The 13,627-nt window shown below is 34.5% G+C and overlaps 2 protein-coding genes and 1 long non-coding RNA gene across 3 annotated transcripts; 1 reads left to right on the top strand and 2 right to left on the bottom strand.

Annotated features, from left to right (window-relative positions):
* The first annotated feature begins 81 nt into the window (after positions 1-81).
* LOC141644010 (uncharacterized) lies at positions 82-622 on the top strand. The gene is made up of 2 exons (XR_012543828.1): positions 82-226; positions 360-622. It is a non-coding gene; the product is annotated as an uncharacterized LOC141644010 (long non-coding RNA).
* A 162-nt stretch (positions 623-784) lies between these two features.
* LOC141644008 (F-box/FBD/LRR-repeat protein At1g13570-like) lies at positions 785-2,532 on the bottom strand. Its single transcript, XM_074453420.1, has 3 exons — positions 1,643-2,532; positions 1,403-1,552; positions 785-1,185 (listed from the first exon to the last, which is right to left on the bottom strand). The coding sequence occupies exons 1-3, from the start codon at positions 2,492-2,494 to the stop codon at positions 886-888; spliced, it is 1,302 nt and encodes a 433-aa protein (XP_074309521.1). The 5' UTR covers positions 2,495-2,532; the 3' UTR covers positions 785-885.
* Positions 2,533-3,676: 1,144 nt separating this feature from the next.
* LOC141632072 (F-box/FBD/LRR-repeat protein At1g13570-like) lies at positions 3,677-5,962 on the bottom strand. The gene is made up of 4 exons (XM_074444656.1): positions 5,832-5,962; positions 4,499-5,351; positions 4,266-4,415; positions 3,677-4,172 (listed from the first exon to the last, which is right to left on the bottom strand). Exons 2-4 carry the CDS (start codon positions 5,342-5,344, stop codon positions 3,879-3,881), a joined length of 1,290 nt encoding a protein of 429 aa, XP_074300757.1. The 5' UTR covers positions 5,345-5,351; positions 5,832-5,962; the 3' UTR covers positions 3,677-3,878.
* Positions 5,963-13,627: the final 7,665 nt, after the last annotated feature.

Genomic DNA, 13,627 nt, shown 5'->3' with positions numbered 1-13,627 from the left:
TCTTTACAAACACATGCGACCCACGAGGTCACGAGAGACCCTCTATAAATCGCGAGACGATGAGAAACAAAGGAAGCATATATAGCAATTATTGTTGATCATACAATTAGTCTAAATTACATTTTCTGCGAAATTAATTATTATGGCTGCTATTTCAACACTCGACTCTTTGAAATTGACTTACGTTGTTCCAAAACACGGCTTCATACCATATCCGCCTTGTCAGGTACAATACTCCGTAATATTTAGTACAAGAATTATTTGACGACTTTATTTTAGTTTATGAAATTACGACAACTGACGATTATAGTCAATCCTGATTAAATACTAATGAAAATGTTGGTGTTGGTGCGATGCAGGAGATCGCTGATGACGCATCCGCCCCGGTGTAGAATGTCTTCACTTTCCTACCCTTTATTTGGCCTTTAGATATTTCCCATGCGACGGTTGTTGATGCTCCCTCCTTATTATCGTCATGCTGGATTTCTATTTTAATTTATCGTCTTATGTTCCAATTTAATTATCCGTTGAGTTTCTGTTTGTTCCTTTTTATGCTTAAAAGTACCTCCATCATCATCAACCTCTTCAATAAAATCTAAAGGCACTTCTATTATAAGAATCATTTTCAAATTTTATTCGTACTTTCTAGCGAGTTTAAGACGGAATCATGTTATCAGACACAAGATAACACACGACTGATACATACATCCTTTAGTTCAATCGATTCGACACGTTTATTCAAAATTCCACTAAAAAAGAGAGAATGTAGAAAATCACTTGAATACGAGCAACTACTCCAAAGTAGTTAACAATACAATTTCATATTATTAGACTTAATTGAGTTTACCAAACAAGGTTTACGCGAAGTTTACCAGTCGTATGTAATCACCATCCTCGCTGCAATTTTAAGCAACTATCGGCGCAGATGACTTCCGCCTTTCCTGACGCTCTACGAAAACGATTTAATTGATTCGTAAACTTTGTTTGGAAAACCTTCTTCCTGTTACCACTGGTTGTTATTGATAATTTGTTCAAAACCGGGGAGCATGCAAGCAACATTTCAATCAACTTGAGTTCCATAAGAGATCCGCTACAAATGCTGACGTCTGCGTAACAGAGACGGTGCAGCACAACATCGGGGTTGTAGTCTACAGTGTCGGACATCGGATGTTTGCTTTCAGTAACCTGAGAGAAAGAGCATTCAATGACCTTAGGGGGTGTTTGGTTCAAGTCATAAAGGTATGAGGTATGAGTTTGGAATGAGCCAAACCCATACCAAGTGTTTTTAGATAGAAATATTAAATATTAAATAAAATACGAAGTTTGGAACATAATTGTATTAATCGTTTTAGATAGAAATATTAAATAAAATACGAAGTTTGCAACATAATTGTATACTTACAGAGATGTGAAGTCTTTCGATGGCAGGGCAGCTTTGGATAAAATTTATAATCGAATAAAATTCATCGGTATTATTCAAATAAATGGATGATAATTCAAGTTCTCTCAGTTTATCAAAAGCTGGCGGCAGCAATCGCTCCTCGCAAAATAACTGCAGTAAAAAAAAAAAAATCACTTCGAGTGCCGGGATTATAAATAAATAAAGCTGCAAAGTTAAGCATACCAAACCTCAGCAACTAACCTTACAATATTGGCCTTTTAAAACAAGGTTTTCAAGCTTACGCGAATTTGCGAGATCCTTGATAAAAACCCGTGAACAGGTTGAATGAGAGGCGGCGGCTTCATGCCAATTGTGTAAACCAAAAACTGCTGAAACTAGATTTTCAGCGTTTCTAACATCAAGTGATATATGCACGGAATCCAATATCAGATGAGTAAGATTCGGAAAGTTTATCACAATACGGTATATACCAACGCAGTTCGTTAATCTTAACTTCTGCAAAAGTGGACAATTCTTAATAAGACGATTAAACGACGTTCCAGTAATCGTGATGTTCTCAAGCTCGAGACACTTCATCTTTCTAAAACCCCCAAAATTACGAGGAGGTTTAATTCTGACGCGGTGTAACATCAGTTTTTCAAGGTGGTCACAAGAGAAGATAGATCTCAATTTAAAATCAACTTTGGACTGATTCTGAATGCTAATGTCTGAAACACCAGCTCTCGACAGGTAACATATCCACGGATCAATATCGGGACAGGATTTGAGAGCGGGAATGTACAAGTGGAACTTGGACAAGTTTCCTGAATGATAAAAGAGAATATTGGTCACGATGCGTGAAATTCCATGGGTGTCATGTCTCTTAGCCGCCTTAACGAGAGACGAGAAAAATTGAGCATCAAATGCAAGTTTCTGTATCGATCTCCAAAAGTCGAACCACTTATGCGAGAGAACAGACATTCGTGCAGCATCTCGAACTGGTAAGAGCTCCAGGATGACATCTATTACATTCACTGGCAACTCACTAATTAAGTCTGCAGGACCGCCGCCAAGTGCCGTCTTTCCTCTCTTCGAGGCTTTTTGTTGCAACATTTCTCTGAATGATAATTGTGTTTTGGTGCATAGCTATACGAAACCCTAACCTAGATCTAAAATATCCTAACTACTTTCGTAAGATAAGATAATAAGGAGTATTTTATTATTATATGGAATATATTTTGATAATATATACCATCTCCCTTATTTCTTTCCTAAACAATATCCTAACAATAAAAGATAAAACATATGAATGAGACCGAATCAGTCCAATTACGAATTTTTTTGAGATCTCTCCTTTTTTTTGCCGATGACTTATGTACACCATTGTTGTCAGAATCCCGATTCGATTCTATGTTTCTACGATTTTACGATCCAAAAACTCTTGACCGATCTTAGATCTTACGATTCTGTTATGGTTGTAGAATCTTACGATCCTATTCGTTTGAAAATTTCTAGAGGTAGGATCATAATACGATCCTACGATCTCACGATCCCATATTTATAAAATATATATTTTATTTAATGACATTGTAAAGTTCGAATCTTGCGTAATTAGTAGGAACATGTTCATATAATGACACAAAAAATATTATTAACTAATAACTTATGAATAAATATTAATAAATATGTATTTTGATCTTTAATTTTATATTTTTATCAAATAAAAAATTATATTTAGTGAGTTTGTAGAATCTTACGATCCTACGATCCGATTCTACCGATTCGATTCTACCTACCCCATCGATCCAAAGTAGAATCCCGATCCTGACAACATTGATGTACACATTAATTTTTGCTTTGTTTATCGTCTTGTTTCCCTTTCTTCCAACCCCAAATAATCGTCTTGTTTCCCTTTCTTCCAACCCCAAATAATCTACCACCCCCTCACAGGGCTCTCCATTGCCAATACAACTTGTTAATGATGCAAGCCGCTAAGAATTCGGGCGGCTTTATGATGACATTCTTTTTTTTTGTTTTTAAAAAAATTTAACAGTAGCAGTTAAAAAATGGTACAAATATAAGCCGCTAGAGATCTTAGCAGCTTCACCTAAACACTAAAGAAGATGAACAAACTGATGATGTGGACCAATTCACCCCAAATAGTTTAAATTAAACCCCATAAATCTAATTAATTTGCTAAATAATCCTCATTATCCAAAAAATTCACCAACAATTCTTATTGTTGAAGATTGGGTGATTTTCAGTCACATTTATATAACCTTACCAAAGTCGGACTGAGAAAATGCTCAAATTAATTAGTACACTCATATACACATCCTTTAGTTCAATTGATTCGACACGTTTGTTCAAAATTACACTAATAAAAAATAAATGTAGAAATAACTTGAATACGAGAAACCTTGAATACGAAAACAAGGTTAATAAGCAGTGTGTCATATATAATGAAAGCCAATCCTAGTCGTAATCATCATCCAAATCAGAGAATATCGGGTGAGGGGGGTTCAGGGCAGATGACTTCCACCTTTTGTGACGCTCTACGAAAACGTACCAATTGATTCATCATCTTTTGTTGGAAAACCGTTTTCCTGTCACCAGTGGTTGTAATTGATAATCTGTTTAAGTTAGGAGAGCACGCAAGCAGGAATTCAATCAACTTCAGCTCCAGAATAGACCCACTACAAATGCTGACGTATGCATAACAGAGACGGTGCAGCGCAACATTGGGGTTGTAGTCTACAGTGCCTGACACCAGATGTTTGCTTTTAGCAACCTGGGAGAAACAACAATTAATCACATTAATGGTTACCATAACCAGGCTCTATCCGCCAGTCACGGCTTACTATTGTACAACAGAGATACTTACAACAATGTAAAGCCTTTCAATGGTAGGGAAGCTTCGGATAACATTTATAATTGTATAAAATTCATCCATATCATCCAAAGAAATGGACAATAAAGCGAGCTTTCTCAGTTTTTGAAAAACCAGAGGCAATAACGGCTCCATAAAAAATGCCTGCAGCGAAAAAATTATTTCAAGTACCAGAAGAATTAAAATATAACTGAACGTTAAAGGCACCACATACGTCACAGACTGACCTTACAAAACTGGCCTTTGAAAATAAGCACTTGAAGGTTACGCGAACTTGCTAGAGCCTTGATAAAAACCCGGAAACATGTCTGATGAGAGACTTCATGCGAGTAATCTAAACCAAAATATGCTGCCACTAGATTTACAGCATTTTTGACATCAAGTGATACAAACATGGTGTCCACACTCAAATGACTAAGTTTACGGAAGTCTATTACAATGCGGTCCAAACCAAAACACTCTACTAATCTTAACCTCTGCAAAAGTGGGCAATTCGTAACAAGATGATTGAATGATTTTTGATTAACAACGATTTTATAAAGCTCGAGACGCGTCAAATTCCTAAAACCCTCAAAATTATGAGGAGGAATAATTCTGAAGCCTTGTAACCTTAGTGTTTCAAGGTTGCCACAAGAGAAAATATGCGAGCTCAACTTAATAGACGGCATGTACTGACTTTGAATATAGACGTCTGAAACACCACCTGATGTTCTCGACAAGTAGCATATCCATTGATCAACATCCGGGCAAGATTTAAGAGAGGGAATGTACAAGTGGAACTTACGCAGGTGACCAGAATAGTGAAAGAGAATTTTGCTCACAATACGAGAAAATTCATTGGTGTCGAGTATTTTATCCTTGAGAACCCGTTTGAAAAACTGAGCATCAAATTGAAGTTTTTGTATCGACCTCCAAATGTCGAGCCAAAAGTGTGAGACGACAGACATTCGTGCAACATCACAAAGAGGTAAGTTGTCCATGATGACATCTATTACGCCCCTTGGCAGATTACTAATTAAGTCCACAGGACTGTCAAGGGTATTTCCTCGCTTTACGCTTCCTTCTTGGGCCATTCTGCAACTGAATAATAATAACAGTAATTAAACAACCTACATGAATAGAGAAAGACCGCGCAGGTGGTTATTTAAACAACCCCAAAAGAAAACCGTAAGCAACCCAATGAAACTAATGAAGTACTCTTCCCGTCCAGGTCAATTGTTGCTATTTGATTTTGGCACAAAGTCAGAAAAGAAAAATGGACCAATTATAAGATGACAAGTTGAATTGTTTCCCTCCGTTTATTCTTTGTAACTAATGAAGTACACCACATCAGATCAATCACATCAGATCAATCAAGGGTATTTTTAGGCATAATTGCGTACACCAATCAACACAGACATAGTCGTCCCGTCCCAATCAATTGTTTCCCTCCGTTTATTCTTTGTAATGGAGAGTTATTTTAATCAAACGTAAACAAATGATTGAGACGAAGGTATTAATATTAACAATCAATTTGTCTGTGAGTGAAGCAGGGGAGAGAAGAAAATCAAGAAAGTTTACCTGGAAGTTAACTTGGATGATCGATTATCCGTATTGTTTTACAAGCGTTATTGTTTGGATTTTAGGGACACAGCGACGGTCTTTTAGTAAGACCCGATTTTGCCTGATTTTGCTCTTTAATTTTGTTTAGGAAACTGAAATATTTGCTAACATCTCTCTCTCTCTCTACGAAATTTCATATTTTTTTAACGCAAAAACTCCAAGTTAATTTTGATTTTTGAGAGATATCTCACATATTGGGGGTGAGGGATTTCCTATTTTTTTTTTTTTTTTTTTTTTTTTTTTTCTATTATGTGTCGAACTAGAAGTGGGATATGGTGTCTCGTGATGTTCTCTACTTCTCTTATTATGAGACTAGTCCATCAACTAAAAGCCCAAAAAAATCTAATACTTGAAAAAAACCAACATGTTAAACATCGACGACATTTTACTAATTATCGTCGATATTTTTTAATGACTTTCTTAATCTATCCTCACTCTAAACCTTCCATATTTTAACATCTTTTTTTCAAGTATCAATTCCGCCACCAAATTCAAGGAATCGACGATAAGTAATCTAAATTAGTTTAATTTTTTAAAAATTTATAATTAGTTAGTAGTTTTAGGTGGCTTAGAATAGAATCGTTAATGTTATAACGGATTAGCCCTTATCAATTACCGCGGCAAAAATTAATCTAAGGTCCTGTTCTTTTGGACTTAAAGTTGCCGAACTTAACTTAATTTTTGTGAACTACTACTACTACTACTACTAATAATAATAATAGTAATAATAAAGAAATATAACTACAAAAACACAAGTAAAGATTATAAAATACTTTATTTATATAAATTAATATGTTCGTACACATTACCTAATACATGAAAATTGTTATAACGGATGCAAAAAAGAACTGATAAAAACAATAAAGAGACAAACGCACAGATTTACGTGGTTCACTAACGGTGTGTTAGCTACGTCCACAGGGCAGAAGGGAGAGAGTTTTATTGATATGTGATGAGTTTTGATTCTGATTCGACAGTATGATCATTAGGTAGAGGCTTAGAGAGTTTATATAATACTCTCTAAGACCTAATACAGAATGACCTAATAAAGGCCCAAAACAGACCCCCGCATAGTTATTCGAAGCGGCGGTTAACAGAATCAAGGCACAAACCCAACAAAAATAAAAAGTAAATCACATTACTTTTTTTTCTTTCTTTCTAATCATCTAGTTCCATATTATCATCTTCCTCGTCACTTTCTTCATCTTCATTTGAGCTCACCCCGTCAAATCCATTGCCTCGCCAAATGTTCTTGACTATGTTATTTCGCACCTTGTACATAGCTTTTTTCCGCTTCTTATCAAACATGTCTGAATCTGTTGTCCCTAGGATGTTCTCATGTTGTGTAACAGTTATCCCAAGAGTGTGCATCCGTATAAAATTATGAAGTGTGAAAGTAGAAACAATAATGGACATTTGATACTTAGGTGACATTTGAGGCATAACTTTTAACACCTTCCACCTTTTTTTCAATTGACCAAATGCCATTTCAACTTTCATTCTCAATGACGAATGTCGGTAATTAAAATGCTCTAACATACTTTCGAGGGGTCTATGTTTAAATTCGGGCATATGGCATCTAAGATTTGCATTTTTATCGCTAATAGGAGACAAATATCCTATTGTATTCGGGTATCCAGAGCCCACTAGATAATACTTACCTTTAGGTGGATGCGGGAAAGCATATTTGGAATTAGTTAAAGCATCCCGCCATACCGTAACGTCATGGGCACTTCCCTCCCACCCAACATGGATAAATGTGAAGATTTTATCAAAAGAACAAGAGGCTAACACATTCCAACTTTTGCTACCATGACGATTTTTAAAAGTTATATAGAATAATAATTAATCTCGGATTTTTTATACAACCGATTTGAACGAAAATTGTATCTATTTTTTAAAACTCGTCAATATTATGAAACTTATTATTTTGCTTAACTTTTCTGAACTTAATTTTGCTGAACTTAATTTTGCTGAATTTTGCTGAACTTTTCTGAACTTAATTTTGCTGAACTTAACTTATAGGAGCTGAATTTTTCTGAACTTAACTTATAGAGAGTGACTTTAAGTCCAAAAGAACAGGGCCTAAGTCAAAAAATGATTTTTTTTTTTAAAAAATTGTATTTTTTTTCCGGACCGAAAATATTTTTGGGTTTTTCTACATGATAACCCTATGTTTTTTCAAATTCTACAGGGTAACCCTACTTTTCAGAGAACACACATGGTAACCCTCAACTCTGTTAATACGCATTGACGTAACCCTTAACTTTTTTTCCGTCAGTTTAGTCCGTTAAGTATGTGACGTGGCCAATTGAATTTTGAAATTTTCTACAACGTAACCTTATATTTTTAAAAATTCTACAAGTTAACCCTATTTTTTCTACATATCACATGTGCATAAACATATAATCCCTTAATCAATCTTTTTTTTCACATTTTTACTTGATTACTCCCAAATTGTCAAATGCACCCTCATTACCCTTTAATTAACCGAGTTTTTAAAGAAAAAATCCAATAAGAACTTTGTTCGACATCAAAAAATTCCCAATAAGATATTCTTAATACCAAGTAAAAGTACTCTATTCCGAACATTATAATAATTAATCCCAAATTTGATTCATAGGGTTAATCTAATTAATAAACTTTTGTTTTCAAAACCTCATCAAATACGACAAAATTGAAAATGTTGTAAATACAATAAAAACTTACTTCAATTATTTGACAAGTTGACACAATAAGTTGGGTAAAAATAAAATTAAGGAGTGGATACTCATTTGTAAACATGGGACTTAATAGTGGAATTCTTTGTTAATTATTGAACCCGGTTTTTGGAAATTTATGGTAGTGATACCTTAAAGAGATGATGATATTAAGAGTTGACGTTTTTTTGGAGTAATCGGGTGAAAAATATACTAAGAATGATAAATTTATGAACTAAGGGAGTATTTTTAAGAGTGTTTCTCTTGTAACAAAATAAATAGGGTTATTTTGTAGGATTTAAAAAACAGAGGGTTACCCTGTAGAAAATCTCAAAATTCAATTGGCCACGTCACATACTTAACGGAAAAATTGACGGAAAAAAAGTTAAGGGTCACGTCAATGCGTATTAGCAGAGTTGAGGGTTACCACATGTGTTCTCTGAAAAGTAGGGTTACCATGTCCGGGAAAAAAAAATCGGACCAAAATATTTTTAAAACCATTACTAACTTGATCGTTGTTTCTGTATGTTTAAAACCGTTTTAATCGAAAAGTTGGTATTAAATTACGATTTTTTCCGAAAAACCGTCTTTTTTTTTGTTTTGGAGAATTTTTGTAATCTGGTTAGTTACAAACATTAAATGGTCCCAAAATTTAATCCAGATCGCGCAAAAAAAAGGAAATTGTTCTTTTCAAGAAATGAGATGGATCTTTGCTCGATTATCGTTATTCATTTATCAATGAATGGATTTTGAAATTTTTTGGAATTTGTATATATCTTTTCCTTGTTTAAAGGACCATATCAATAGCAATAGAAGAACTTTATATAAAATTCTTTATATAAAGTTTTTCTTTTGTCATGTCATATTTTAGTAATTTCAATGTTTAAGAACTTTTAATTATAATAGATCAGATTTATATAAAGTTCTTTAGATTATATGTAATTGGTCTTTCACAATTTTAAAGTCATATTTATTGGTCCCCAAATTCCACTATGTAACAAACTAAGTTCTTATTTTAAAACTTGATTCTTTATTTTAAGAACAACTTTTAGTTGCAATAGAGGAACTTATAATTTGGGGTTCTTATTGACAACCCCAAGAATAAGAAACAATATTGTTATTGCTCTGAGTACCCAATTTTCTTTTGGTGGCCCAGATCGCATATTGGGATTATCGAATGGTTCTAAAGTTATGGGTAAAAATAAAGGAAAAATAGGATGTAGTGGAAAAAATATTATTTAAAGGGTTTAAGAGAGAAAATGGACAAGAGTCGATTATATACATATATCATATATTCTCCTAAGGCAATTAAATAACTCAAATAAGGAAAAAAACGATAAAATTCCTAATATTACAATATATACTACTTGCACTACAAGTATTTACAATATACGATATTGAATAATATCTTTCGATATTATTCTCACAGCCCAATTTAACGAAATGGAGTAACTATAGTTTGAAACAAATTATCCTAAATGGGTTCACGAAGGCTTGATTATTGCGATCCTATGAGGTTGATTAGCGACACAACGATTCGGGATATAAACACATACACACGTAAATTCACAAGTGCCTTTAGATTTTATTGAAGTTGTTGATGATGTCGAATTACATTACACAATATAGTTCGACTTAAAAGCATAAAAAAGGAACAAATTGAAAAAGATAAGTGAAACACAAGAAACTGAAGTAACCATAGGTAGCATCAACAAATATTGGAATTATCTAAAGGCCAAAGACGACGAAAGTGTAAGCATGCTACACGGGGGCGGAAGCGTCATCAGCGTTACCCGACTCCTGCACGCCAACATTTACATTTGTATTTAGTTGAGAATATAATCATCACTTAAATTAAATTTCAAGTAATCTTATATATACCATTAAATGATAATTAGTTTTAGGGTTTTTCTAATATGCTTGTCCAATGGACATATGTTAAAATGTCAATTAATAAGAAATTGAAATATAAATTCATAATTACTATATATACTTGGGAGAATTAGTGTGGAAAAACCGATTTTTTTATACTCGTACCTAACAAGGTGGCCATACTCTATTGCCAACGACATATTGGGGATCACACTTTATTTTTCTTACTAAATAAATATAGAACTAAAACGGGGTGAATAATTTTGGGATAAGTTAGAGCGAAAAGAGGACAATAAAAGTGAAATAAAGAAAATATTTTACCTGACAAGGAGGAAATGGTGTCGGCATTATGTAAAGGGTTGGGTTGAATGAGTCGAGTATTGTTGAAATAACAGCCATTTTCAGAGAGAATGTATGTAATTGAACTTGTATTTGTATTATCTTTGCTGGTTTTGTGTATTGCTATGTTATGCTTCACTTCTTTCTCCCTATTTATACAGGGTTTGGCGTGTTGATTCCATCAACAATTTAATTATTTAATTAGCTCGCTTCTGGCATTCATATCAATGAACGAACATGGAGACGTGCAAGCCATGTTCGAACCGCAAGTGTCGCTTACACTGAAGCATTTAATTAAGATTTAAGAGTTCAAAGCTTTGTGCACATACAGATTCAAACCTTGCTATCAATCAACAGTTTGTTTTAATTTAATTTTTAAATCCTAATAATGAGGTGTAGTGAGATTTGTTAGAGATTCTGCATCGAGGTGGGTAATTAATACCGAGTCAGATATAAAATGAAAAATTAATAGACTAATTAAATTATTGTCTAGTCTATGAGATAATTCTGTTTCAATACAAGAAATCGGAGATCGGACTAAACACAAGATTAAGTACTAATTTTCCTTAATAAACTTTCTCGCAGGTTCCGTTTCATGAAATGTTCGGCCTCTCATTAACCTGTTAATTGTATTATCATCAAAAGTTAAAGTCCGCCCACCGAGCAATAATATAATGCTAGCTCTCTGACACGTCTGATCTTTTCCGATCTTCCCTTCTTACAGACCGATAAAATAATGTACTATTCTAACAGTATAACTATTTATTAGCTAGTTACTACGGAGTATCTTATAATTATCTTCTCGCATTCATAAACCAACTATTAATTCTTAATTTTAATCAATTTGCATTAATTGAGACGTGTCGACACTAAGCATCTATAGTACTGTACTGTATTTATTTTTAATATGAGATTCGTTAGGAAATTGTGCAAATTTTATGAGACAGATTCAAATCATGCAATCTACACACGTAAGTACTTCATTCAAGACTCTTCATGGCAATGGCAAGCATTTGTAGCATCAATGCATCAACGAGTCCACGTTATGAGTTACCTTCTTCAATAGATTACCTTCTTCTGTTTTAAACTGGAAAACTCCTCATGAGTTACGCTGTTTGATTTATGTCCGGAGTCCAATTAAGGTAACCTGGTTTATATTCTATTTAATCGTAACGTTTTGCTAGAAGCCACTTACGGACCGAGTCTTAAATGAGTTTAAGGACTCGTGTAGAATTAAACAGGCCCATTGGGTCTCACACAAGATGAATACGGTGTTTCCTTTTACCGTCAGACTGAAATATGGAAATAGGGCTCTAATTGGATTAGGCCTAGCTGCGATTAAAGTTAGGGTTTAATTAGAAAATTAAGTCTTTGCTTTCCTATATATAGAGATATATGGGAGTCAGTTTCATCCATCCAATTCCTCTGTGAGAAATAATAACCTCTACCTTGTGTACTAGCATACATATCTCCTGGAGGCACTACAATTGGGATCGGGTCGGGTCGGGTCCGAATCACCAATGTGGATTGAAGGACTTCGCATTGTACATTTTGCCAAGAACAAGAATAACTCAGGAACCATCAAGGTTTACATCACACCAGTTCACATCTCAAACCTTACAAGAGCAGGATTATCCTTGCTACCATGACATCAGTACCATACCAAGCTTTTAATCAGTTACAACTCCGGAAATTTATTGACACAAAAAAAGCACAAGTAATGAATCACTTGATTATGAGGGAGGACTCCATAGTAACTTCGATACAATTTCACATTGACTTATTAGTTCACCTCCCTAATTTACAAAACAAGATCGTCTAAGGTAAGTTTAGTTGCAACCTCAAAAGGGGTTGATGATGACCTCCGCCTTCTGCGACGCTCTACGAAAACGAATCAATTGAATCATCCTCGTTGCTGGAATACCGTCTTGGCGTCACCGGTAGATGTAATTGATAACTTGTTCATGACCGGGGAGCATGCAAGAAAGAATTCAATTAACTTGAGATCAATCTTAGACCCACGACAAATGTTGAGGTCGACGTAACAGAGAAATAGTGCGGCACAACATCAGGGTTGTAGTGTACAGTGCTGAACATCGAGTGTTTGCTTTCCGTAACATGAGAGAAAGAGCATTCAAATGACATTAATAGTTACCCTAACAAGCCTCTAGTAGCTACAACTTATATGGATCATATCAAACTAAATTGAACTAATACACGACATTGAGTGTGTCACTGCACCATGGTATGCACCCGCAATTAGCAACCAAATGCGCAATCTAATAGTAGTACACCATCACTATTGTACAAGGGAGACACTCACAGAGATGTAAAGCCTTTTAATGGTAGGGCAGCTTTGGATAACATTTATAATAGAATAAAACTCATCCGCATCATTCAGAACAATGGATGATAAATCAAGCTTTCTCAATTTATCAAGAGCTGGAGGCAGCAAGGGCTCCTTAAGAAATGCCTGCAACAAACAAAAAATCGTTTCAAGTGCCAGGATTAAAATTAAAAATAAGGCACCAAACCTCACCAACTTACCTTACAAAACTGGCCTTTGAAAACAAGCTTTTGAAGTAGCTTACATGAACTTGATAAGAACTCGCATACAGGTCGAATAATGAGAGGCTTCGTGCCAGTAATGTAAACCAAAAACAGCTAAAACTAAATTTTCGGCATTTCTAACTTCAAGTGATATATACATGCTATCCACAATCAGATGACTAAGATTTGGAAGGTCTATTACAATACGGTCCATACCAACACAGTTTGTTATCCTTAACTTCTGAAAAGTGAGCAATTCTTAATAAGATGACCGAATGACTTTTCAGTAATTGC

Source organism: Silene latifolia, chromosome 2, assembly GCF_048544455.1.
Source record: "Silene latifolia isolate original U9 population chromosome 2, ASM4854445v1, whole genome shotgun sequence".
NCBI lineage: Eukaryota > Viridiplantae > Streptophyta > Magnoliopsida > Caryophyllales > Caryophyllaceae > Silene > Silene latifolia.
Note: the sequence above shows the minus strand (reverse complement) of the source record. Positions and strands in the feature narration are given on the sequence as shown.